This window comes from Taudactylus pleione, unplaced genomic scaffold (genome assembly GCF_031769625.1).
Source record: "Taudactylus pleione unplaced genomic scaffold, aTauple2 ptg000155l, whole genome shotgun sequence".
NCBI classification, from domain to species: domain Eukaryota; kingdom Metazoa; phylum Chordata; class Amphibia; order Anura; family Myobatrachidae; genus Taudactylus; species Taudactylus pleione.
This window is the reverse complement of record NW_028284557.1, coordinates 2115754-2139364: the sequence shown is the minus strand read 5'-3', so window position 1 is coordinate 2139364 and position 23611 is coordinate 2115754. Positions and strand designations below refer to the sequence as shown.

Below are 23611 nucleotides of genomic sequence, written 5' to 3'. Positions count from 1 at the left end.
GTTAGGGGAAGGGGGGGGCTAGGGTTAGGCACCCCCCTGGGAGACTTAGAATTAGGCTGCTGGAAAGGGGGGGTTAGGTTTAGGCACAGGGGGGGTTAGACACTAGGGGTGGAGGTTAGGGTTAGGCACCTCTAAAGGAGGGTTAGGGGGGGAGAATAGGGTTAGTTATACTTACCTTTTTAGCTGTCGGGATCTTCAGCCCTGCTGGGCTTCCGCTATCGGGATTTGATTCCCAATACGTATCGTTTAAAATGCTATATTACAAGTATTAGAGCAGTAGTTGTGAAAACTAAATTGTCTATTAGATTTTGTTACCTGTATGTTTTACCTATATCCTAGCATCTTATACAGATCTTGCTTAGCCATCAATATCTTCATATCACACATGGATCATCCAGTATTATTATAGTTTATTTCTAAAGCACCAAAATATTTTGCATAGTTCTACATCGAGGGGGTCATAATCCAACCAAATTACATAAAATGACATGAAACATGTATATTTATATTCTGTCCTTATTCATCACTATCATCATATCTTTACCTATCAGGACCTCCATATCCTGCCCTTTTCCATTAAATAATTACCAACAATATCTTCAAACCCTTTATTGATCTTTCAATTTGTTCATATTTGATCCTTACCTAACAGTATCTTTATAGCATACACTCGCCTTCATTACCTTTATATAACTTGTAAAGTCTAGACCTGTGTCATATCCAGGATGTTTTTCTGGGTTGGGTACGGGATCCCGGTGGTCAGAATCCTGACGCCGGCATCCCGACAGGGGGCCTGATACAGCAAGGATCGCAACTGCAAAGCTGCACGCAGGCTATAGGTATGTGATGTATGCACGCAGGCTATAGATATACGATGTATGCATGCAGGCTATAGATATATGATGTATGCACGCAGGCTATAGATATATGATGTATGCACGCAGGCTATAGATATATGATGTATGCACGCAGGCTATAGATATATGATGTATGTACGCAGGCAGCATTGCAATGCGATCCTTGCAATCATGCAAATGCAGCAGGAGGTGTAGGACACACATTTTCTGAGCTGACCACTCCCAGAAACCTGTTATTTTAGGATAATTTGCGCTATTGGTATTGATATCGTGAAGTCTGATATGTGAAATAAAAAATACTTATATAGTACACAACAAATGTTGTTTTATTTTCTAATACATAAAATATATATATATGTGTATTCAATACAATCTATAAAATAGAAACAACCGGTTGTATTTATAAAACCATAGCATATATCTATAAACACATTTATATTAATCAATCCTAAAAACTATATAAAACTGGGCTAGTTGTATAATAATCACTCATAGTAACCAAATTAATTTTTATAAATTTGTAAGGATATTGTCCTCTTTATATCGAGTGAATGTTGATGTTCACCTGGCCTCTCAATTTTCACCTGTCTTTCCACTGAAGATAGAAGATATAATATGTGGACAAAACAGATAATTGCTTTCAATGAATAACATATGATGATCTTCCGTTATAATGTTAAATTCTCCGCTTGTATGGGGTAATCGATCACCAGTAAATTACATGAAATGAATATCCAGACGCTTAAAGATGATAATTCAAAGGGAGCCGTGTTTAAAGCACAATTATTTTATGTTTGAGGAGCACTTTTATTTACAGGTGATGGGATCGGCCATGGGCACTAGGTTCGCAGAAACATGGGAGTGGTCGATCAACAATACATATGGGACGGACCATTCGTTGCGAACCTAGTGTACTATGGCCGATATATAGATGATTTACTTATTTGGAATGGGGATGCACTTGAAGCACAACATTTTGTTTAGTTTCTTAATTGTAATGAGTTTAATTTAAAGTTTACACATGTTTTTGATCACGACACAGTTCATTTTTTGGATTTAACACTTTCATCGAAGGGTACAGAAATTGTTACCTGTAACTATAGAAAAAAGGTTGATACCAACAATTTTCTACACTTTTCTAGTGGACACTATAGGCCCTGGTTGACCAATGTACCCTATAGCCAATTCAGTAGGCTTAGGAGAAATAGCTCTTCAGTTGAAGCATATGATTATTGATTATTGAAATATCAAAAACATAGTAGTACCTAGTATGCTGAAAAAAGAAAAGAAAATAGTGAATGTACAAAGGAAGAATGGTCAGGAAACCCCATAAAAGGATGTTTATTATTTTATAAATGTGGCAAAAATAGATGCCTTAGATGTGGATACATCAGTAACAAAGCTAAAGAAATTGTGTCGTCAGTAACAGGCAAAAAATTACAGATTAAAGAATTTATAAATTGCGACACAGCATACTGCATATACATACTGCAGTGGCCATGTGGCCTGCAGTATGTAGGTAGGACATCACGTCTATTGAAAAATAGATTTCGTGAACATAGGTCCAATGTATTAAAGGGTTCCTTAGACACAGTGTCTCAGCCCACTTTTCTAGATCCCATAATTGTGACCCAGAGGGGTTAAGCATGGTCGATGTTCAACATGTGGGGTCTACATCCAGGGGTGGGACCGACACAAATCACTCTGCTCATGTGAAGCTCTATGGATGTTCAAATTGAGCACCTTGTTTCCACAGGGGCTCAATGAGAACATCGACTTTGAATAATTTTCCTGAGTGTAAATACATCAGTTTGAGAAGCATGTGATATGTATTATTAATTCACCTCTTTGCTAAGAGTTCCTTGTTTTTTTTCCCAATACATATATATTTTTCTTTTACATATATATAGCATTGCTCCATTATAAGAATTGTTATTGGTTGTAGAGCTAGTAACTATTATAGATTACATATAGAATTCATATAAAAATAGGGGCAATGTTAACACTATGGTATGGAGATTAAGAGATGTATTTTAAAACTAATGGTTAATAGTTCCGTTTCTTAAGAGAAGTTAAATCTTGTGAAAACAATGTGTTTATATTTATAAATTAGATTACTCCTAGCTCCATGATACACAGTGATAGTAATAACCTGGAGTATGGGGTAGAGGTAGAGAGACGGTTTAGCAAGCTAATGGTCTTAGGTACTAGTCGCATTATGGTTCTATTTTATTAGATTTGATTTTTTTAAAGGATTAAAATGTATTGAATAGAGATCTTCTATTATAGTAGAGATGAAGACTTTATATTTATGTTTATTAATTGGTTATGTATAATAATCCAGAATATCTTGGGCAATTTTTGACATCGCAATTGTAAATGTTTGAATGCCGAACAGCTTGTAAAATATTATTCACCTGGATAGGAATGAATACACCTGTGTAAAAATCAATGGGACCAATAAACACAGAAACAATTTACAAGCCAGGTATAAGAGGTCTCTTCAGACCCAGCAAAAACAATCTTTGATAAAGTTCCTAGGTTGGAACAAAACACGTTAGAGGATTTACCTGCTTTACCACCAAGTGGATTTGGTATAATTTGGGGTGTTCACCCATATTGGAACATTTGCTGTTGAAACTGTTTCCCCTTTTGCATACATGGGATATCAGCTGAGACAGGGGCTAGCTGCTGGACGTGAACAGACCCACATGTGGACCAATGTGAGTACTCCGGGAGCTGCAGCCGGGCACTGGCACTTGCCGTGAAACAGAGACAGTCAGACGCAGTTGATGTGTGGAATGACATTGCCGGACGGCAGGTGAGATCAAAGCCGCGGCTTCATTGTTGCTTACAGCCATTAACAGCTCTGTGTGCTTGTGGACTTTAGGGAAATCCGTGTAACATGATATGCAAACACAGCTCCCTTTGAATTACCATCTTTAAGCATCTGGATATTAATTTCATGTAATTTACTGGGGATCGATTACCCCATACAAGTGGAGAATTTAACATTATAATGGAAGATCATCATATGTTATTCATTGAAAGCAATTATCTGTTTTGTGCATATATTATATCGTCTATCTTCAGTGGAATGACAGAGTGTATTATATACTATAAAAAAACTAGCACTCGAACATACTCTTTTTCTTTTTTTAAATAATTACTTGTACTCCCTGAAAACGCCTGTTTCCGGGAACGCCGGCCCCCCCTGCACCACCCCTTAAATGCCTCTACCTGTAAATCAGGCACTCAAGGGCTAGCGTGCATGTTAGCAGGATCTATTCTGTACACTCGTAGAATGGGTCCTGCACATGCACAGATTCACGATAGTCAGGAATCTGCGCTCACTGCTGAATTAGCCTCAGGGTTAGGACACCGACACCTGTCTGTGAGTATCCTAACCCTACCCCTAAACCTAACCCGCCCTCCCCACAGCCCAAACCTTACCTCCCCCCTCCCGCAGCCAACCCTAACACTCCCCCTAGTACTTAGCCCCTAACCCCAATACTTACCATCGGGATGCTGACGCCAGGATTCTGACTGGTGTCGGGATTCCGGCACAGGCTTTCTGAGTGCCGGCATTCCGACGGTCGGGATATAAACTACATCCCGTTTTTCTATATCCTGGTTTCATTTGCCACAGTAGTTATTTCTTGCTATATTGCTGTATCTAAGAAAATAACATAATCATCTGAATTTTCATGTCATGTCGTGTCCATCATTCATCAGTATCTTCATATTCAATTATTCAATGATTGTATTTATGTATTCATGTATTGATCATCATCAGTCAACTGGTACTGTATGTGCCCCATATCATAAGTATCTGAATACTCTTCTTATCAAATCCTAACCAGTCAGTACATTCTCTTCTGCCCTAACTTGTCAGTTCCCCTTTGTTTTCATCTCCCCACAAGCCGATGTTGTTTATGTCTGCATCCTTTATCATTAGAGCATATATTGTGAATATCATCTGGCGAGAAAAGGGTGTATTTAATATCCCTGGTTCAACTAATCTTATACATTAAACTGTGCTCCTGATAAGGTCTATGCAGGAGTTTGAGGACCACTAGTTTAAATGATACCAGTTGTTTTCTACATTTAATAGGGGAACCTTACACCTGGACGTGCGATTGCTGAGTCTAGGGATAGACCAATGCTCCCAAGACCCTGTCTGGTTTGCAAATACTCATAGCTGTGATGAGAACAGTACACAGGTAATGGGGAACTATAGCTGGGTGGTGGGTTGTAGAATTGAATACTTTTTGACACAAGATACTGTGAAGCTGATTCTGAGTTGAGAGAAAAGCAAAAAAACAAAACAAGTAACTTGGTACCTTGGTAAAACCATGCTGCGCTGCAGGTGGTGGAGATTTAATATGTGCAGAGAGATTTAGATTTGAGAGGGGTGTGTCCAACCTGAAACCTAAATTGCAGTGTAAAAATAAAGCTGTGCAGCATTTATGGGTTACATGTAGGGCTGGATTATAGGCATGGCAGCAGGGGTGGCTGTCCCCTCACATAGGGGGCCCCCAACACTGTCCCCCGCACTTACTATCCAGGACCGGAGTACAGCATTTAGCTGTTTCTGGTCCACGGTCTCCTTCTCGGTGGCTGAGCTGTTCCCTTCCCTGTTACAGCAGCCGCCGAGAAGCTTCACTTTAGACAGTAACAGTACAGTCTTGCGAGATTCGATGTCATCATCTTACGAGACTGACCAGAGTCCAGAGATGAGGCTGTGAGGCAGAGCTAAGACGCTCAAGGCTCCTTTTCACTGTTCCTCGGCACGGGCTGCCCGACCTGCTGCCCTGCAACAGCCTCCCCGAGATCTTCACCTTCGATGTGGAGTCCGTGCAGCCCCCGCCCCGGAACCACTCCGGATGGGCCACAGTGGGGCCAAGAAGAAGTGTCCCCATCAGGTACTGTACCCAGCCAAAGTGCGGAGGTACCTGCCAGCCCGAAGACTGACTGCCTGCTGTGCTGCTTCTTGCAGGTCTGCTGCGAGTCCGAGGAGGGGATTCTCCCAACATCAGCACCAACTGGGCTACTCCCAGCATCAACACAAATGGGGGCACTCCCAGCATTATTACTTTCATCAGCAGCATTACCAAAGGGGGTACTCCCATCAGCAGCAACAGGGGTACGCCCAGAGCTTTTCTCCAACCACATCCAGCACCTCCTACAGAGCCACCTGCCCCACAGCTGGCTCTGTCACCAGTGCTGAGAGCCCTGGTAGAAGGGACTGCACTGATGAAGGGGCCCCACTACAGTGGATACTTTACTTGAATAATACACAATATATATACAGGGGCCCCCACAGACTTTAATCCGGCCCTGGTTACATACAAAGCAGACAGTATTTACCCTGCATGCAAAAAAGTAAAATGTATTTGCACCCCATGCATTACAGCAGGGGTTTTTAACCTTTTACACAGTGTAGGCCACATTAAAAAATTCAACGAAGCCCGAGGGCCACTAAGCTATATGCCACACAGTAGCACAATCTTGATTCACCCACATTACACCAGTCGGGTCCCTTATTCATGTATGACACACAGCAGTGCCCCTTTTACACAATGCCTACAATAGTAGTGCCCCTTACACATGCCCACAGCAGTAGTGGTGCCCCTTATGCAGTGCCCCCAGTAGTGGTAATGCCCCTTATGTAGTGCTCCCTAGCAGTGGTTCCCCTTAAGCCATGCCCTCAGTAGTGGTAGTGCTCCATGTGCAGTGCCCCTTAGGCAGTGGCCACAGTGGTAATGCCTCTTATGTAGTACCTTCAGTGCCCCCAGTAGGGCTGCCCATTATGTAGAGCCCATAATGGTAATGCCCCTTATGCAGTGTCCCCAGCAGTGGCAGTGCCGCTTATGTAGTGCCCCCAGGAGAGGTGCCCCTTATGCAATGCCCCCATTAGTGGTGCCCCAGTATTAGTGCCCCCAGTACTAGTGCCCCTAATAGAAATGCTCCCTAGTATTAGTGCCCCTAATAGAAATGCCTCCTAGTATTAGTGCCCCTAATAGTAATGCCCACTTAGTAGTAGTGCCCCCAATAGTAATGCCCCTAGTACTAGTGACTCTAATAGAAATGCCCCCTAGGTAGTAGTGCCCCTAATAGCAATGCCCCCTTGTCATAGTGCCTCCAGTAGTGAAGCCGCTTACAAAAAAAATAAGACTACTTAGCTTAAACTCCGCTCCCGCGTCTGCTGCCTCCAGTCCGCCGACTGCTGTTCTGTCTGAACTGTGCTCTGCACACACAGCGGGAGCCGGACCTCAGGAGTGAGCTCCAGCCTCCGGCTGGCGGTGTGGTGCAGGTAGGGAGCCAGGCGCTCGCTGGTAACAAAATCTCAGCGGGCACTTGGCAAATGGAGCCTGTTGGCTGGCCGCGGGGAACAGCTGGACACGGTCGGCGGGCCACCCAACAGAGCTCCACGAGCCACGGGTTGAAGACCCCTGCATTACAGCATGGTTTGCACTTTGCACAGGTGCAAAGTTACCTGCTTCATTTGCTTCACGCTCAACTCAGAATCAGCCCCCTATATATTTAATGTTAGCTGGAAAATTATAGATCTTGCTTATGCAACATGTCGTTCTCTAGTTGTAATGTAAGTCTTTGGCATTTTACTATAGCTATAGAACATAGATTATTATAATACACTACTGATGTTTATATATGTATAAAGTCTTGTAAATAATATATGTATAACAGTATGTTATGGATTATTATCACTGAGTTATGGTGTCATCATTTCAGCATTCATTAGAAAACATTTGTGTATTATTAGGAAACAACACTCTACTGTAAATTACAGGGTAAGTCAAAATGATGTTCCCGATTTTCTTTGATTTGCTCTGTAATCAGTGTTTCCTGATGCGAGATGTGTGCTTTGAAAAGCAATCTCTCAAAGTTCACATTCTCCGCAGCTAGTTCTGCGTTGATGCAGCTAGCGTTCGTCAGGAGCCAGCTGAGGAAAATGGTGACTAGCGGAGAGCATGAGGCATTCTGTGTTCTTGGTGTTCATACAAACAAGTCTGTCATGAGCGTTCAGCTGCATTTTCAGACAAAATTTGGGAGAACCCCACCCAGGGATCCATTTGGAAGTGGTATTCACAATTAGTGGCATAACTAGGGTCTTTGTTGCCCAGGGAAAGATAAAAAATGGCACCACCCAACTGTGTGTGCCAAAAAAGTGGGCATGGCTTCAAGGGATGTAGCCACCAGTTCTCGTCACTCTGGGAACATTCCTTTCCATTCCATATGCACCTTAATGCCCTTAGTAGCAGTGCCCCTTATGCAATGCCCCCAGTAGTAGTGCCCCTTATGCAATGCCCCCAGTAGTAGTGCCCTTTATGCAGTGCCCCCAGTAGTAGTGCCTCTCATTCAATGCCCCCAGTAGTAGTGGCTGCCCTATGCAGTGCACCCAGTAGCAGTGCCCACAGTAGTGTTCCTTATTTAGTACCCCCAATAGTGCCCCTTATGCAGTGCCGCTGACTTTCTGACTCTTGTTGGCTGCTAAAACAAACTCTCAGTGAATGTGCTATACGGCGCCGGTGTGTTTGTTTTAGTGTATAGTGCTGCGGACCGCACTGACCTGGAGGACGGCCTGACCTGTCGAACTTGCCCAGCCTGTCCCCACGCGGCCTCGTCTGACAGTACTCAGGGCACGTGCCCCACATGATCCCTGCCAAGTTACGCCACTGTTCACAATTCCAAGACACGGGCTGCATTTGCAAGCGAATGTCGTCTGGGTGTCTCTCAATAAGGGAAGCAGCAGTGGAGCGTGTGCAATCAGGTTTTGCAAGGAGCCCTTAGAAATCCACCTACCGATCACATATCACCCACTGTGTGTTTTCTTCTTCTGGAGTTTCATTAAGGATTGTGTGTTTGTACCACCACTTGCAATGATGCTGGTTGACCTATGTGTGCCATCACAGAAATTAACCCCCACATTTTTTTCAAAAGGTTTGGGAGGAACTTGATTACCTTGAACATTTGTAATTTGTCTGAAAGAAACTTGAGGAGTTTTACTTTGTATCAGTACTTATTGTGTTTACCTGCATTACAATTAACTTGAGTAAAAAAAATCATTGAAATCGGAAACATAATTTTGACTTACCCTGTATTACATATATTAAAACTCACCTCAGATGTTTATTCAACCTGTATAAATGCAGTCTGCTATTATATGGTTACAGAACTCTTCAGTGCCTTGGAATATGACTAAAGTACAGTAGGGACTGCATATGCCATATGTAATATATTTTGAATTTCTGAAATCACCAACCTCAGACATTGACACCTTGTTTGTTATTGGTGCTGATTGGCTAAGGATGGAAAAGTACAGAAAGAATGTGCTATATTTATAATTGATTGTAGTTTTTATACACTGAGATGTGTATCCCCCCCTTTAGTGCTTGTCAGATGAAAGAGAAGGCTCCACCTTGAGCAGGTACCGATGCGTGTGCAAGCCAGGCTATTACTGGACACAGCTAGAGGGTAATGTCACACTGTCTGCAATTATTTCTTTGTATATGTATGAAGGCCTATATTCTCAAATAGACATCTCTCTTTCTCTAAATATATAGTGGAGGTTTTGGGACATGTATTCGTATGTTTGTCGCTATAACTTTATGCAGCCCTAAAGTACTGATATATATATCTCTATCAATCTCTATCTATTTATCTGTCAGGTGCATAAATATTGGGACATTGACAGAATTTTCATATTTTGGCCTCTATTCACCACCATAATGGCTTTGAAATGAAACAAACAAGATGTGCTTTAACTGCAGACTTTCAGATTTAATTTGAGGGTAATTACATCCAAATCGGGTGAACGGTGTAGGAATTACAACGGTTTCTATATGTGCCTCCCACTTTTTAAGGGGCCAAAAGTAATGGGACTATCAGCTCAAAAGCTATTTCATGGACAGGTGTGGGCTATTCCCTCGTTATTTCATTATCAATTAAGCAGGTAAAAGGTCTGTAGTTGACTCTAGGTGTGACATTTGCATTGGGAATCAGTTGCTGTCGACTCTCAATATGAGATCCAAAGAGCTGTAACTATCAGTGAAGCAAGCCATCATTAGGCTGAAAAATCAGTGACATATATATATATATATATAATCCAGAAATCCTGCACTAATACAATGGATTGCCTTACCCCGTTGCCAGCACTAGCGTGTCAATCTGGAGATGCTGTAACTAGAAAATAATGGATGTGCGGCACTCAGAAGTTTCAATAATGCACATGACAACAGTCAAAGTTTCACTGTCAGAACATCCTGCCGAAAATGCTCTGATATTGATTAGATATATATATATATATATATATATATATATCTAATCAATCTGGTAGTTCGTCACTTGACTAACTGAGGCCAAAGATAGTTAGGGTGCCCTCCTGTGAGTGGGATACAATGCTGGTATCTCCTACGGAACTGTGTAGGTCCCAATAGAAAGAAGGTAGGCGGCACTCTAATGGTAGAAAAAAAGTCAATGTGTATTAAATAAGAAACATATTTACACTAATAGTGTCAACGTTTCAAGGTCAATGGCGGACCTTTACACAAGTCCTGATGAAAAGGTCCGTCGTTGACCTTGAAACGTTGACACTGTTTGTGTACAGATGTTTCTTATTTAATACACATTGACTTTTTTCTACCATTGGAGTGCCGCCTACCTTCTTTTTATTGACCTACACAGTCCCGTAGGAGATACCAGCATTATATATATATAACCAAAATTACCCCTAAAATGAATGACATATCAATTTATAGAAACAACCACACATATGGTATTAGCTGCACCTTTCCGTTGACCCCGTTAAATGGGTCTATTGAATGACATAAAAAATAAATGAAAAAGGGAGCTGAACAATTGTAATGCAATTGTTTTGTTGAAGATCATTCAATTTTTGTATATAACAATTCCAAATAGCAGTTCATTTGTGTATAAAAGTCCAATAGCTCAATCAGTTCTGGATCAAAGTCAATGAGATTCCTTTCCTGCAGATGGACTTGGCAATTCCAAAAATTCTCTATATTATTATTATTATTATTAGCATTTATTTATATGGCGCCACAAGTGTTCCGCAGCGCCTTACAAAGTACAAAAACAAATTGTATACAAGTGACTTACAGAACAATACAATACAGGACATGGATAATATATATTGCTACATTAGTGACCATATCACCCAGATAAGCAACAGAGCATAAGCAACCAAGTGTTAGGTGCCCTAGTGGTGAGTAAGAAGTAAATGACACTATAGTAAGGAGAAGCACAAGAGGGTAGATGGCCCTGCTCGTGAGAGCTTACATTCTAAAAAGGTGGGGGAAGACAAACTGGGTTGACACAGATGGGGTAGATGGGGACGAATGAGCATGTAGCAAGGAGTTAGAATGATAGCTGGAAGGCTTTGATGAAGTAGTGGGTCTTGAGAGCCCGTTTGAAGGATTGTAAACAGGTGGAGAGTCTGATGCGGAGTGGGAGAGAGTTCCAGAGGTGGGGAGCAGTGCGGGCAAAATCTTGGAGGCGGGAGTGGGAGGAAGTAATCAGCTGGCATGAAAGGCGGCGTGCATTAGTTGAGCGAAGAGGGCGGAGAGGAGCGTGAAGGGAGATGAGATCAGAGATGTATATGGGAGAAGATTGGGTAAGGGCTTTGTGAGCGAGCGTGAGAACCTTAAATTGGACTCTGAAAGGGAAGGGGAGCCAGTGTAGGGCTTGTAGGAGAGGGGAGGCAGATACAGAATGTTTGGAGAGGAAGATAAGCCGTGCAGCAGCATTGAGGACAGACTGGAGAGGAGAGAGATGGGATTTGGGGAGGCCAGATAGGAGGAGGTTACAATAGTCCAATCTGGAGATGACCAGTGAGTGTATGAGGGTTTTAGTAGCATCCTGGGTGAGATAGGGTCTGATCTTAGAAATATTTTTGAGATGGAAACGACAGGACTGTGAAAGGTTCTGGATATGTGGTTTGAAGGAGAGGGATGAGTCCAGGATAACTCCAAGACAGCGCACCTTGGGACTAGATGAGATAGTTATTCCATCAATTGATAAAGAAATAGTGGGAAGTGAGGTGATGTGGGAGGGTGGGAAGATGATTAGCTCTGTCTTAGACATATTAAGTTTAAGAAATCGCTGGGACATCCAGGAAGAGACAGCAGAGAGACAGTCGGAGATACGAGTCAGAAGAGAGGGGGAGAGATCAGGGGAGGAAAGGTAGATTTGAGTATCATCAGCATAGAGATGATAATGGAGGTCAAAAGAGCTGATGAGTTCACCTAGAGAGGAAGTATAGAGGGAGAATAGGAGAGGACCAAGAACAGAACCTTGGGGAACACCTACTGTAAGAGGCTGTGGAGGAGAAGAGGAGTCGTGAGAGGAAACTGAAAAAGATCGGTCAGAGAGGTAGGATGACAGCCAGGAGAGGGCAGTTTCACGTAGACCAAGGGAGTGAAGGATATTCAGCAGGAGAGGGTGGTCCACAGTGTCAAAAGCAGCAGAGAGATCAAGGAGAATGAGAAGAGAGTAGTGGCCTTGGGATTTGGCAGCAAGGAGGTCATTGCTGACTTTTGTGAGGGCAGTTTCAGTGGAGTGGAGAGAACGGAAGCCAGACTGAAAAGGGTCAAGGAGGGAGTGGGAGGAAAGAAAAGTGGTAAGGCGGTTGTAGACAATCCGCTCAAGGAGTTTAGAAGCAAAGGGGAGGAGAGAGATGGGACGGTAGTTAGAAAGAAGGTTAGGATCAAGGGTAGGTTTTTTAAGAATGGGGGAGACAAGGGCATGTTTGAATGCAGAAGGAACAGTGCCTGATGAGAGGGAGAGGTTAATGAGGTGGGCAAGATGGGAGCAGGCTGAGAGAGAGAGGAAGCGGAGGAGGCGGGAGGGGATGGGATCAAGGGGGGAGGTGGAAGGGGGGGAGGACCGGATGAGGGCCATGACTTCCTCTCCAGATACAGGGGAGAAGGATGTTAGAGTTGGTAAAGTTGATGGGGAGGGGTGACTAGGGAAAGGAGGAGGTGGAGAGCTGGGGGACTGATTGGATATGATGTCCTGACGTATGGAATCAATTTTAGATGTAAAGTAGGTAGCAAAGTCAAGGGCAGTGAGCAATGAGGGGAGACGAGGAGGGGGTGGGCGAAGGAGGGATTTGAAAGTAGTGAAGAGACGCTGGGGATTAGAGGACTGAGAGGAGATGAGGTTCTTAAAGTATGACTGTTTAGAGAGGGAGAGCGCAGCACTATAGGATGAGAGCATAAATTTGAAATGGAGAAAATCTGCCTTAGAGCGTGATCTTCTCCACTGTCGCTCGGCAGTTTGAGAACACTTTTGCAGGTATCTGGTGCATTTGGAATGCCAGGGTTGAGGAGTAGATCTGCGAGTGTGAATAGTGATCGCTGGGGCAACAGAGTCCAGAGCAGAAGTAAGGGAGGCATTGTATAGGGAGGCGGCTTGTTCAGGGCAGGAGAGAGAGAGGATAGGGGAGAGAAGTGAGTCAAGCAGGGAAGAAAAGGAACCTGTGTCGATAGTGTCAATGTTACGCTTAGTAATGGAGGCTTTTGGAGCTAGAGGAAGGGAAGGAGAGAGGGACAGGTTAAAAGAGAGAAGGTGATGGTCAGAAAGAGGGAATGGGGAATTGAGGTGGTCATAGGTGTATATGATAGGGTAGCAGCACACTGCTCCTCCAAGTATTGGTAATCCACTTGACTTAAACTGAAATAAACCCTCACACCTCAGCGCCCTTTTTAATTTCTTTTTTTTTATATATATATATATATATATATATATATATATAGATAGAAGGGGGTAAGAGACAGCACTCTAACAGTGTTCGGCAAGGGGGTTCATGATCCCCGAAAAAATTGTTCATATGCACACTCACTTTTCCCAGAAATGAAAAATGCAGAAAAAAGACCAGCACTCACGTTTAGGTGATCAAGCATTTATTCACAAAGTCATAAGTGGTAATTACAGCAGCGGCTGCAGCAGCCCGATGTCAGTTTCAACTGATGCTTCTCAGCCCCTGAGGACCGAGAAGCATCAGTTGAAACGGACGTATATATGTGTAGTAAAATAAGGCGGCACTCTGCAGACTTTTTTGGTGTTAAGGATACAAGTACTTTATTCCAACGACGTTTCGGGGTTATACCCCCGTCTTCAGGGACATATTGACATATACAATTGACATATACTAACACTGTCTTATATACACACAAGATATGGTACAATTAGAAACGTTAAAAGAATCATGTATCTCACCTGTGCCCCACCGCCCGACAGCAGCATCGCTCCACGGGCTAGGCTGTGACTGTCGCAGGCGCGATGATGTCATTGTCCAGCTGCGCACAGCAGACCACACAATCCACAGGCTTGTGGATCGCGTGGTCAGATATCAGGCAGCAATCATGGACTTTCGTAGAAGGAAAAACAACTCCATACCCACAGGCTTTCAATGTTTCGGTTTAGAACAACCTTCGTTCAGGTTGACCTGTTATGCAACATATTTTTACCTTGCTTTGAGTGGAGGGCACAATGGCAGATTGTCTTTTCCAGCAGATAGTGCCAGACCATGGCCAGTATATCTATCTATATATAATTTAATTTTTTTTTAAATAAAAGCATATGTTAGTATGTTAGTGTAACCTGTGTTAGTTAGTTACTGTAACCTGTGCATACTCTGCAGGCTTAGACAACTCTTACCCTGGGGTTACTGTCTGCATGCGCTGCAGTAAGGGCTGTGATACTTGCGTGGATGACTCTCCTTGTCTAGTGGAAGAAGACTGGGTTCTCCGTGTTACTGTACTGTCTTTGCAAGCTACTGCTATGATGGGGGTCTTCTTGAGTATGCTGGTGTCCTACAACTTCCGTGAGAGCAAAGTGAGTATGTGAACGTCAGATTGAGTGCTACAAAAATGTGCCTACAGGACCACACTTTATGCCTTAATGATACTGAATGTTTTTTTTTTTATGTACTATACCTCTAATATCTTGTTGACCTTTCAAGAATATCTTGCATTGTTATGCAGCAGACATGTAAACACTGTTTACCATCTGCAGAATGATTGAGTTTGATGATAAATATATGTATGTATATTTTGAATAAAATGAACAGTATGGAGAATATCAAATCATAGATACCTTATACTACCCATAGCTAATAGGTAAATGTTGACTATAATCAGTTCTGATAGTGTTTTCATTGGGATTTATACATTGTGATAGCTGCAACAGCTGGGGTGCCAAACGGTTGCATTTCCATGCGATAACACATTCTTTTCTTGATTATTACCACCTGCACCTTGCTTCTTCCCATACAGAGGATTCGAGCCTCAGGCCTTCTCCTCCTGGAGACAATCCTGTTCGGGTCGCTGCTGCTTTACTTTCCAGTGAGTAAAAAAAAACATTTTTATTGCACCTGTCACAGCACATGAGTCAAAAGGGAGTTGTTCCTTTCTCTTGTTGTAACACCTTTTTTGAATTTCAGGTATTTATTGTATATTTCAAACCAGGCGTGTTCCGTTGTGTGGCTCTTCGTTGGGTCCGTCTGCTTGGGTTCTGTACGGTATATGGGACCATTGTGCTTAAACTCTACAGGTGAGAATTGAGATTAGGGTTGGTCATGCATGGTTTAATGTAGGTTTATATGTAAATGTACAATACCAATTTATCATGCTTGTAATGACACAGGGTAATGAAAATTTTCCTTTCGAGGACTGCTCAGCGGGTGCCCTACATGACTAGTGTGCGTTTATTACACATGTTATGTGTAATCTTGGTGGTTTGCATCTGGTTCCTGGTGGGATGGACTGTGGGGACATTGGAGAACTTACAGAGAGGTGTTCAGGTGGTCATCCGCACACAAACACAAGAAGGGCTGATCTTTTATACATGCGATTATGACCGCTGGGACTACATGATGTCTCTGGGTGAGTTTGCTATGAAGGTTCCACATTGAATGTTACATTTCTATATGAACTGCAGAATATGTGAATGTGGCAATTAACTAAGTAGTATAATGAACTACATTTTTACACAATGCAATTGTGGAAGAATGTGATCTATCTGGATGGCGTGCTCAGGAACCATTGGCACACAGACAATCAATCTAATCATGCATTATGCTCTTTCTCCAGCCGAGTTGCTCTTTCTGTGCTGGGGCAGTTACCTATGTTATGGAGCTCGTACAGTGCCCTCTGCTTTCCACGAGCCACGTTATATGGGAGTAGCGATACACAATGAGATGCTGATATCAACTGCATTCCATATTATCAGGTGAGACCAGATACACTGAGCAACATGCAAATGCCTGAAAGTCAGTTCTTCAATCCTCAGATTTCTACATCAGTATATGTGTGTAACAGGTGTCCAGGTGAGCAAGCTAATGTTGTTGAATAGATTCAGCAATGATTTTTTTCAGTTATACATCCAGAAAACAAGATATTTGAGGGATGTGGGAAAAACAGTACAGTAGTCTCTAGTTGTCTTAATCATCGGCACCTCTCCACTTCAAGTAAGTTCTGCAGCATGAATTGTAATGTGAAAGTCACTACTCTGTGAAGTTCTGTTACACTTTGTTCTCCACACTAGGTTTGTTATGGTCCCATCTCTTCATCCGGATTGGACGCTCCTTCTGTTCTTCATTCATGCACATGGAACAGTCACAATGACACTCATCTTGCTGTTTGTGCCCAAGGTAAATCATAATAAGCGTGTTCATACATTTATGTAGGAGATGTTCTCTCACCAGATCCCAATGTAAGCGGCTATGTTAGTTCTTGCATGCAGGAGGTCCTCCAAGGGAAGAGATAGCAGCTGAGGTGTATGAAGATGAACTGGACTTAAGACGTTCCCGATCCAATCTAAATAGCAGTATCACATCAGCTTGGAGCGAGCACAGCTTGGACCCTGATGACATCAGGGTAAGACAGTCTAAAACAAATTTGTCTGAAATCAGGGTCAATAGTTAGAAGTCTGTGGCTTTGTAAATAAAACCAGAAAAATTGGGGGTAAGCAGAACATAGAACAGAAGTAATAGGGATATTATATAGCCAGAAAGATTGGTACTGTTTACAAAACTAGTGTGTCCCACTGTTACCCAGCCTATTTATTCACAGTAAACAAGCATAAGCACCTATAGCCCATGCACTACAGTTTTCCCACCCCACGGATCTGACATACCAACATTAATGACCCCAAATATCAGCCTTCGCCCTGTCTTTTACCTTATCTGTTGGCAGACCCGTAACTAGACATTTTGGTGCCCTGTGCCAGAAAGCACTTTGGTGCCCCTCACCCGTTGTAAACAGGGACAATGCGTGCCACAGCCGCGTTTGCCATAAAATGAGGAGTGGTCTCATAGGGAAAGGGCATGGCCACACTATAGTACCCCCAATTCACATTACGCCACAAGTAGTGCCCCTTATTCACATTGCACTACATAGTAGTGTCCCTTATACACATTACGCTAAACCGTAGTAGTGCCCCTTACACACTACGCCACACAGTAGTAATGCCCCTTGCACATTATACCCACAGTACAATTCCCCCCATTACACATTATGCTGCGCAGCACAAATCTCCCCCCATTACACATTATGCCACACAGTACAAAGCCTTCGGCACACTGCACTGTGGGTCATGACGTCTCTCCCAGTCCCAAAAGACACTACAACAGACGGGGAGGGGGCAGACCACACGGGGCAGGCAGCTGCCCGCTGTAATGTGTATTAGTAGCGGTGCGCCCGGCAGAGAAGGAGCCGGGCACACCGCTACTATTATACATTGCAGCAGCAGCAGATGAGAGTGGGTTATTGCGGGTGGAGGCGGCTGGTTCCACCCACAGAGCATGTGCGCTCTGTGTGGACGCACCGTCTGCATCACCCTAGTTACGGCCCTGAGAGAGATATATATATATATATATATATATATTTTTTTTTTTTTTTTTTTTTTTCCTGAACACACAATAATCAGTGTGAGGCACAGGCAGCACAACCCAGCCTGAGCCTATTCCCAGCTTTCACTATCATTCACTCACTAGGAGTGGCAATGGCCGGGACAGACTGCTGGCTACTGCTCCTGGATACCGCCGTCTCTATCTCTGGACCGGACCTCACCTCCTGGCAGGTTCTGTCATCTACTGTGCCACTAGCTGTGCAGCGCGCCGCTCCCCTCCCAACAGCAGCAGCTTTTTAGAGTGACAGACTTCTTCAACCAGGGAACTGCGGAGCCTTGGGTGGGGAGACGTCATGTTACAGTTCTGGTATAGGTAATACAGGTACTGGCAGGCTAGAGACACTAGGAATCATGGACCAGAGCAATGCAAGGATACTAGAATTGGAACACAAACCCGAGCCACCGGGCAGCCTCTCACCTTATGGTCTAAGGACAGAGAACTACTCCAGTGACAAGAAGAACCTGAACTCAAAACAGTATAGTACTGACAGTATGGACTTGGAAGCCAAGCAAGGAATCGGAGTCTTATGTAACCAGGGAAGAACTAATGAAGCTATATCCCGGATACAGCTCTGACGCAAGACCTGGACCATAATCTGAAAGGGGAACTCAGGATTGAGAGACACTTCAGACAGGAATCTGTATGTTCAAATCCCGTCCGCAGCAGACGCCTGTCTCCCGGCGTCAGGAAAATGACAGGCATCTGGATATAGATGCCTGTCATTTAACCCTCGCCGGGATAAAGCCGTCGGGAAGCCGGCTGTTGGGATTAAGACAGCCGGTTTCCCGATTGCATCCCCTTCAGGCACACACAGTACTGAAACCCTTGACGCTAGAAGACTGTGACCCGATCATGCCCTCCAGACCTGGAACCCTAATGCTGGCTGTCAGCCCAAGACAAGAGCACACAGTACAGCATAACCAGAATAGTCAACCCCTAGATTATGCAGTAACCCAAAATAGCCACAGAGTGTAGTGATACTTGCAACACAATCCAGATGATGCCCGCACAATGCATAGTGGAATCCACGCAGGTGATAAGATGTGTGGCAACAGCAGATGGTATGCACTGCAGGTACACTGGCAAAACTGGAGCTGGAGTTGCAAGCGATCTGTGTGCAGCGTGGGAGTTGCAGCGCTGATAGATGCTATACAGCGGTAGATGGAATGCAGACAATGATGATCAGTCTGTGTGCGGCGTGGAAGCCGCGGCGCTGAGAGATTATACACAGCGGTAGATGGAATGCAGACAACAGCAAGCAATCTGTGTGTGGCGTGGAAGCCGCAGCGCTGAGAGGCAAACAGCGATGGTACAAGTGGGTAATGGTTGAGTTTCAGCAAGGAATGTATCCACAGGAGAAAGCTCTGGAAACACAGGAGACACTGTGCCTGAAGCAATCCTCAGGAAAGAACACAGTTTTTCATGCAATGAGTCTTTCCTAGGCCTGGAAATATATAGGGAGTGGTAACAGGCAATTGGTCAGGCTAACCAGGTGAGCAGCCAGGTGAGCGATAATCATTGGGATAGTCTGTTGGAGGTTTTAGACACAGCAATAAATGAATGTTTAACCCTGTATGGGCCACTAAGACCACGATTCGTGACAGTCATGACATAATGACGTCTCTCCTGTCCCAAAAGATGCACAGCTTTAGGTTGCCGGGACTTGGGAGGTGGAGACTTAGGACCTCAGTCAGTCGGTCGAAGCGGCCGCACGGTCGTACGCCACCGATATTCGCTATACTGCGCATGCGTAAAGTTCGCAATGCGCGTGCGCAAACTAGCCGCTACGATCAGAAATTTCTCTCTCCTTGAACACAGCCAGGTCGGTAGTTTGAGTGACAGATGGAGGAGTTTGTGGGTGGTAATAGGGGAAGGTGCTTGAAAACGGGGGAGTGGAGATCCGAATGCAGGCGTGCCTCATTATGCAAACGGCGTATTATGGGAGTGCATACGGATTATGGGAGTGCATAATTAACAAAGTAGCGTCATGGCACATGTGACCTGGGAGGTTTTTACACTGACATGATCGTAGAGCTTAAGAGAGGGTATGGTCAACCTTAAGCTCTACGACCAGTGCCGATGGTTCCCGATGGTCTCGATTAATCCTTATATGCCCGAAGATGACGTACGAGAAGGGGGCATAATTTTTTGTCTTCCGACCGCTTCCTCCCCTTGGTCGGCCAACTACCGATCCGAACTTAGGGACACAACTTGCGAGGGAATCATTTGAATATCCAGACCCTTTTTCCGTACGACCGTGCGGCCGCTTCGACCGACTCTGAATGAGGTCCTTGCCCCTGCGTCTTCCTGTATTCAAGCCCGGGCCCCATCGCGCATGTGCAATTAGAATTTTCTGCAGGGCAGTGGGGAAAGCGGGGGATTGCATATACCTTGCCCGGTAGCAGGAGCTCCCATCTTACTTCAGGAGGATCCTGTGGAAAATCGGGAGGGTAGGCAAGCATGTGTTACATGCTGTTGCTATGAAAAAATAAATTCTGTCAGCATATGCGGGTTGCTTTGATATCAAGCCTTCTGCGCTGATTGCTAGGCACACATTTTTTGAGTCACAAATCACAAGCATAAATTACCAAAATCACATTTGCTGGGCAAACACTGACAATGTATAAGGCGATCATAATGAAAATGTACCTATGATATGCTATGAATAGATTCCAATATTAAATATACTGAAATGTTCATTATTAACTTAAAACTGTCAATTTTTTGTCTCCAGGATGAGTTGAAGAAGCTTTATGCCCAATTGGAAGTCCACAAAACAAAAAAAATGACCTTAAACAATCCTCATCTGCAAAAGAAACGCAGCTCTCGCCGTGGTCTAGGCCGTTCCATTATTCGGCGCATCACTGAAATCCCAGATTCTGTGACAAAGCAATGCGGACGCGAGGAACGTGAAGGATCACCTGGCTCCATCGGAGGGCAAAGGAGAAAACAACAAGACACTAGTAGTGTTAAACTGCGTGAGGAGTCTTTGAGGCAGAGGGTTCTTTCCTTAAGAAAATCACACAGTACATATGACCACATGCAAGAATGTAAGGATGCTGGTTCCATTTCCCCACGATTGGAGAGCTCAGCCCGGGACGCCTCCTTACGAAACTCCTTAATGAGACGGAATCTTGTTAGGAATGTATCTCTGCGTTCACGTGGGGATTCTCTTCGTCAGGCCCCCTTGGTCTGTAAATCTCTTAGTGCCCATAATCTGCTATCTGACAAGAAGCCATTAAGTTTGCATCCCGGTACTCTACAGAAATCCCACAGTATGATGGGAAGTGCTAGAGGAAAGGGACCGCTAACAGATATCACAGTAGAACGTACCATAGAAGGAAGCCGAAACCCTTTATTAGGTGGCAGCTTTGACAAATCAGAAGTGTGCCCCTGGGAGGTCCAAGAGCTCCCACTACCATCTGAAAATAGGTCTCAGAAGCATGTCACCTATGCACCTGGAAAATGCAGCAGCCTGGACAGCTCCCATCCATCAGGAAAGCCACATGCTTCACGAGTAAAGAAGGGAGAGGTTGGAGGTAAGCACCACAGTTTAGGTAGTTGTGAAGAACCCAGGAGTCCAGAGGAGAAACATCAGCAATGTGGACAACCAAAGAATGAAAATGGGGGCTCTTCAATCGCAATTAAGCCAGGGACCGCAAAAAGTGTTGAGGGAATGTTATCCAAAGAATTAGGCTCAGAGACGATAGTTGCAATGGTGAAGAAACCAGACACATTGGAGTGCACAAGACCACAAAATAAGAGTACACTAAAAAGTCTGGTTCTTGCAGTCAGGGCATTTAAAGGGACAGCTGTGGGAAAAGAGCACAAGGAAAGGACAAGGCAGTCTGTGGAGGGAACAGTGGATGCCAAAAAACAGCTGCTTGAGGAAATTTGTCCTTGGGAGACAGAATCTAATTCTAGGTTGGACAACACGGTAAAACTTCCAGCCTTGAACATGGCAGATAATAAGGAACCATTTTGCTCCTCCCCACAGTTAGAGAGATACACAGACAACAACAAGGAACAGGAGGAGAAACAATCTGCATCCAAAACCATAAAACATACTTCAGTCAGCAGGCTAGAAAGAATGAGCCAGCTAAAAGAGACAGTCTGCCCTTGGGAAAGTATGGAGGGGCCTAGAGATGTTCCACACAAATCAAATAGTGTGGAGAGCAGAAGAAATGATATATGCCCATGGGAGAGCACAGACAGTGAAGGCCCAGGAGGTCCTCTCAGTCAGTCTGGGAGCAATCTTTCCTTCCACAGCCCTCCTGCAGGAGGTAAACAAGCAAATAATGATAATGTATGGGAGGGTGAAGACAAGAGCATACGACTGGACATCTGTCCCTGGGAAGGAAAGGATGTAGGACAATCAAAAAGAGAAATCTGTCCATGGGAAACAGGAGGAGTAGAAGAATCAGAAATGGGAGGATTTAGTGGACGCAATCTGGCAATGAAGCTTGAAGTACTGGGTAGGCAAAGAGATGCAGTGTGTCCTTGGGAGAGTGAGGAGTCTGGAGGCTCTCCTGGTGCACTCAGCCAGTCACAGAGCAAGATATTTGATGGGTGTCCCATTCAGTCTAAAACCTCTGATAGCTTGGATTTAGAAGTTCAAAAGGGAGAGATATGCCCTTGGGAGAGCCTGGATTCTGAAGGGACTCCTACAACCATAAGTCAATCCCAGAGCCACAGTTGGGAGCCTCCTTCCAAGAGGCAGGAAGAAACTTCTACCTTGGAACCATCCCAGTCCAGCAAGCCATCTAGGTGTCAGTTGTACAAGTCACAAAGTAAGCAAGATTCCTTGTGTAGCTGGTCAAGTGAAGAGCTTCGACCACTAACCAAAGTCATGAGCAAGAGTGAGGGTCGTATTGGTGATCTATACACGTCAGAAACCACTGCAAAATATTATAGGCGTTACCATCACTCTCTGGTGGAAAAAAGCAAGAGGTGTTCTAATGAGCAGGATAACAATGTGAAACTCACACTGGGTGCAAACAATGGAGAGGCCACAGGGGTTGAAAACTCAAGCAGATTGGCTGAGATCTGTCCCTGGGAGGTGCAGAAAGAGCCCAGAGAAGCCAGTGACATCCAGGTCCCAGCCAGCAGTGCTGAAGTGTGTCCATGGGACTTTCAGTGATATTAAACAATAGAGCCCCATATCAACTCAAGAATAAACAGTGTGGAAGATTGTGTATGTGGAGTTTACAATTGGAAATATGTTGAGGAGGATTTGAGTGGAAGGTGAACTAAAAAAGAGAAATAGAGATGGGTATGGCAGGTTTCTGTGTTCAAAAGTGTGTGTGTGGTGTGGAATGGATACTATTACTATAAACTTTCCTGTTTTTAAGACACATTTACATGATCAGCAAATTAACTTTGCTCTGTCCAGATATAAACAAAGTTGTGTGATGAAATCTATCCTTTGTCTGTGCCCAAGTCTGAAAAATAAACACTCTTTTTCTTTGCTTGTCTTGTAGCTTTCACATACGGTACTTATGGGAACTATGGGAGACAATAATAGTTTGAAACATGTCATGCTACGTTCTTTCAGTCAGTAAGCACCAGGTGACGCAAATTTGTTTAAAGTGTTTTCAAATTTTTCGAAAATTTTTTCTTACAATCTAGGCGGACTGTTGTACCTTGTAGTATAACATTTTTTTATCTCCATGGCAGCACTTACAATGGCTTAGCTCCATTCTACATAGTTAGACAGGTAGTTTATAAACAAATCCCTTGATGGTATAGAATACAGATCCCTCTCTTACCCTTTAACATTGAGTGAATTCCCAAGCTC

The 23611-nt window shown here is 44.0% G+C and overlaps 1 protein-coding gene across 1 annotated transcript in view; it reads left to right on the top strand.

Annotated features, from left to right (window-relative positions):
* GPR179 (G protein-coupled receptor 179) overlaps window positions 1-23282 on the top strand; it is a 60557-nt gene extending 37275 nt beyond the window's left edge. Inside the window, exons 2-11 of the mRNA XM_088474586.1 lie at window positions 4972-5080; window positions 9272-9356; window positions 14545-14738; window positions 15179-15247; window positions 15346-15455; window positions 15549-15787; window positions 15995-16133; window positions 16449-16554; window positions 16634-16780; window positions 20549-23282. Coding sequence (XP_088330712.1) covers window positions 4972-5080; window positions 9272-9356; window positions 14545-14738; window positions 15179-15247; window positions 15346-15455; window positions 15549-15787; window positions 15995-16133; window positions 16449-16554; window positions 16634-16780; window positions 20549-22954 — 3604 coding nt within the window. The 3' untranslated portion in view covers window positions 22955-23282. The remainder of the gene's footprint in view (window positions 1-4971; window positions 5081-9271; window positions 9357-14544; window positions 14739-15178; window positions 15248-15345; window positions 15456-15548; window positions 15788-15994; window positions 16134-16448; window positions 16555-16633; window positions 16781-20548) is intronic.
* The last annotated feature ends 329 nt before the right edge of the window (window positions 23283-23611 follow it).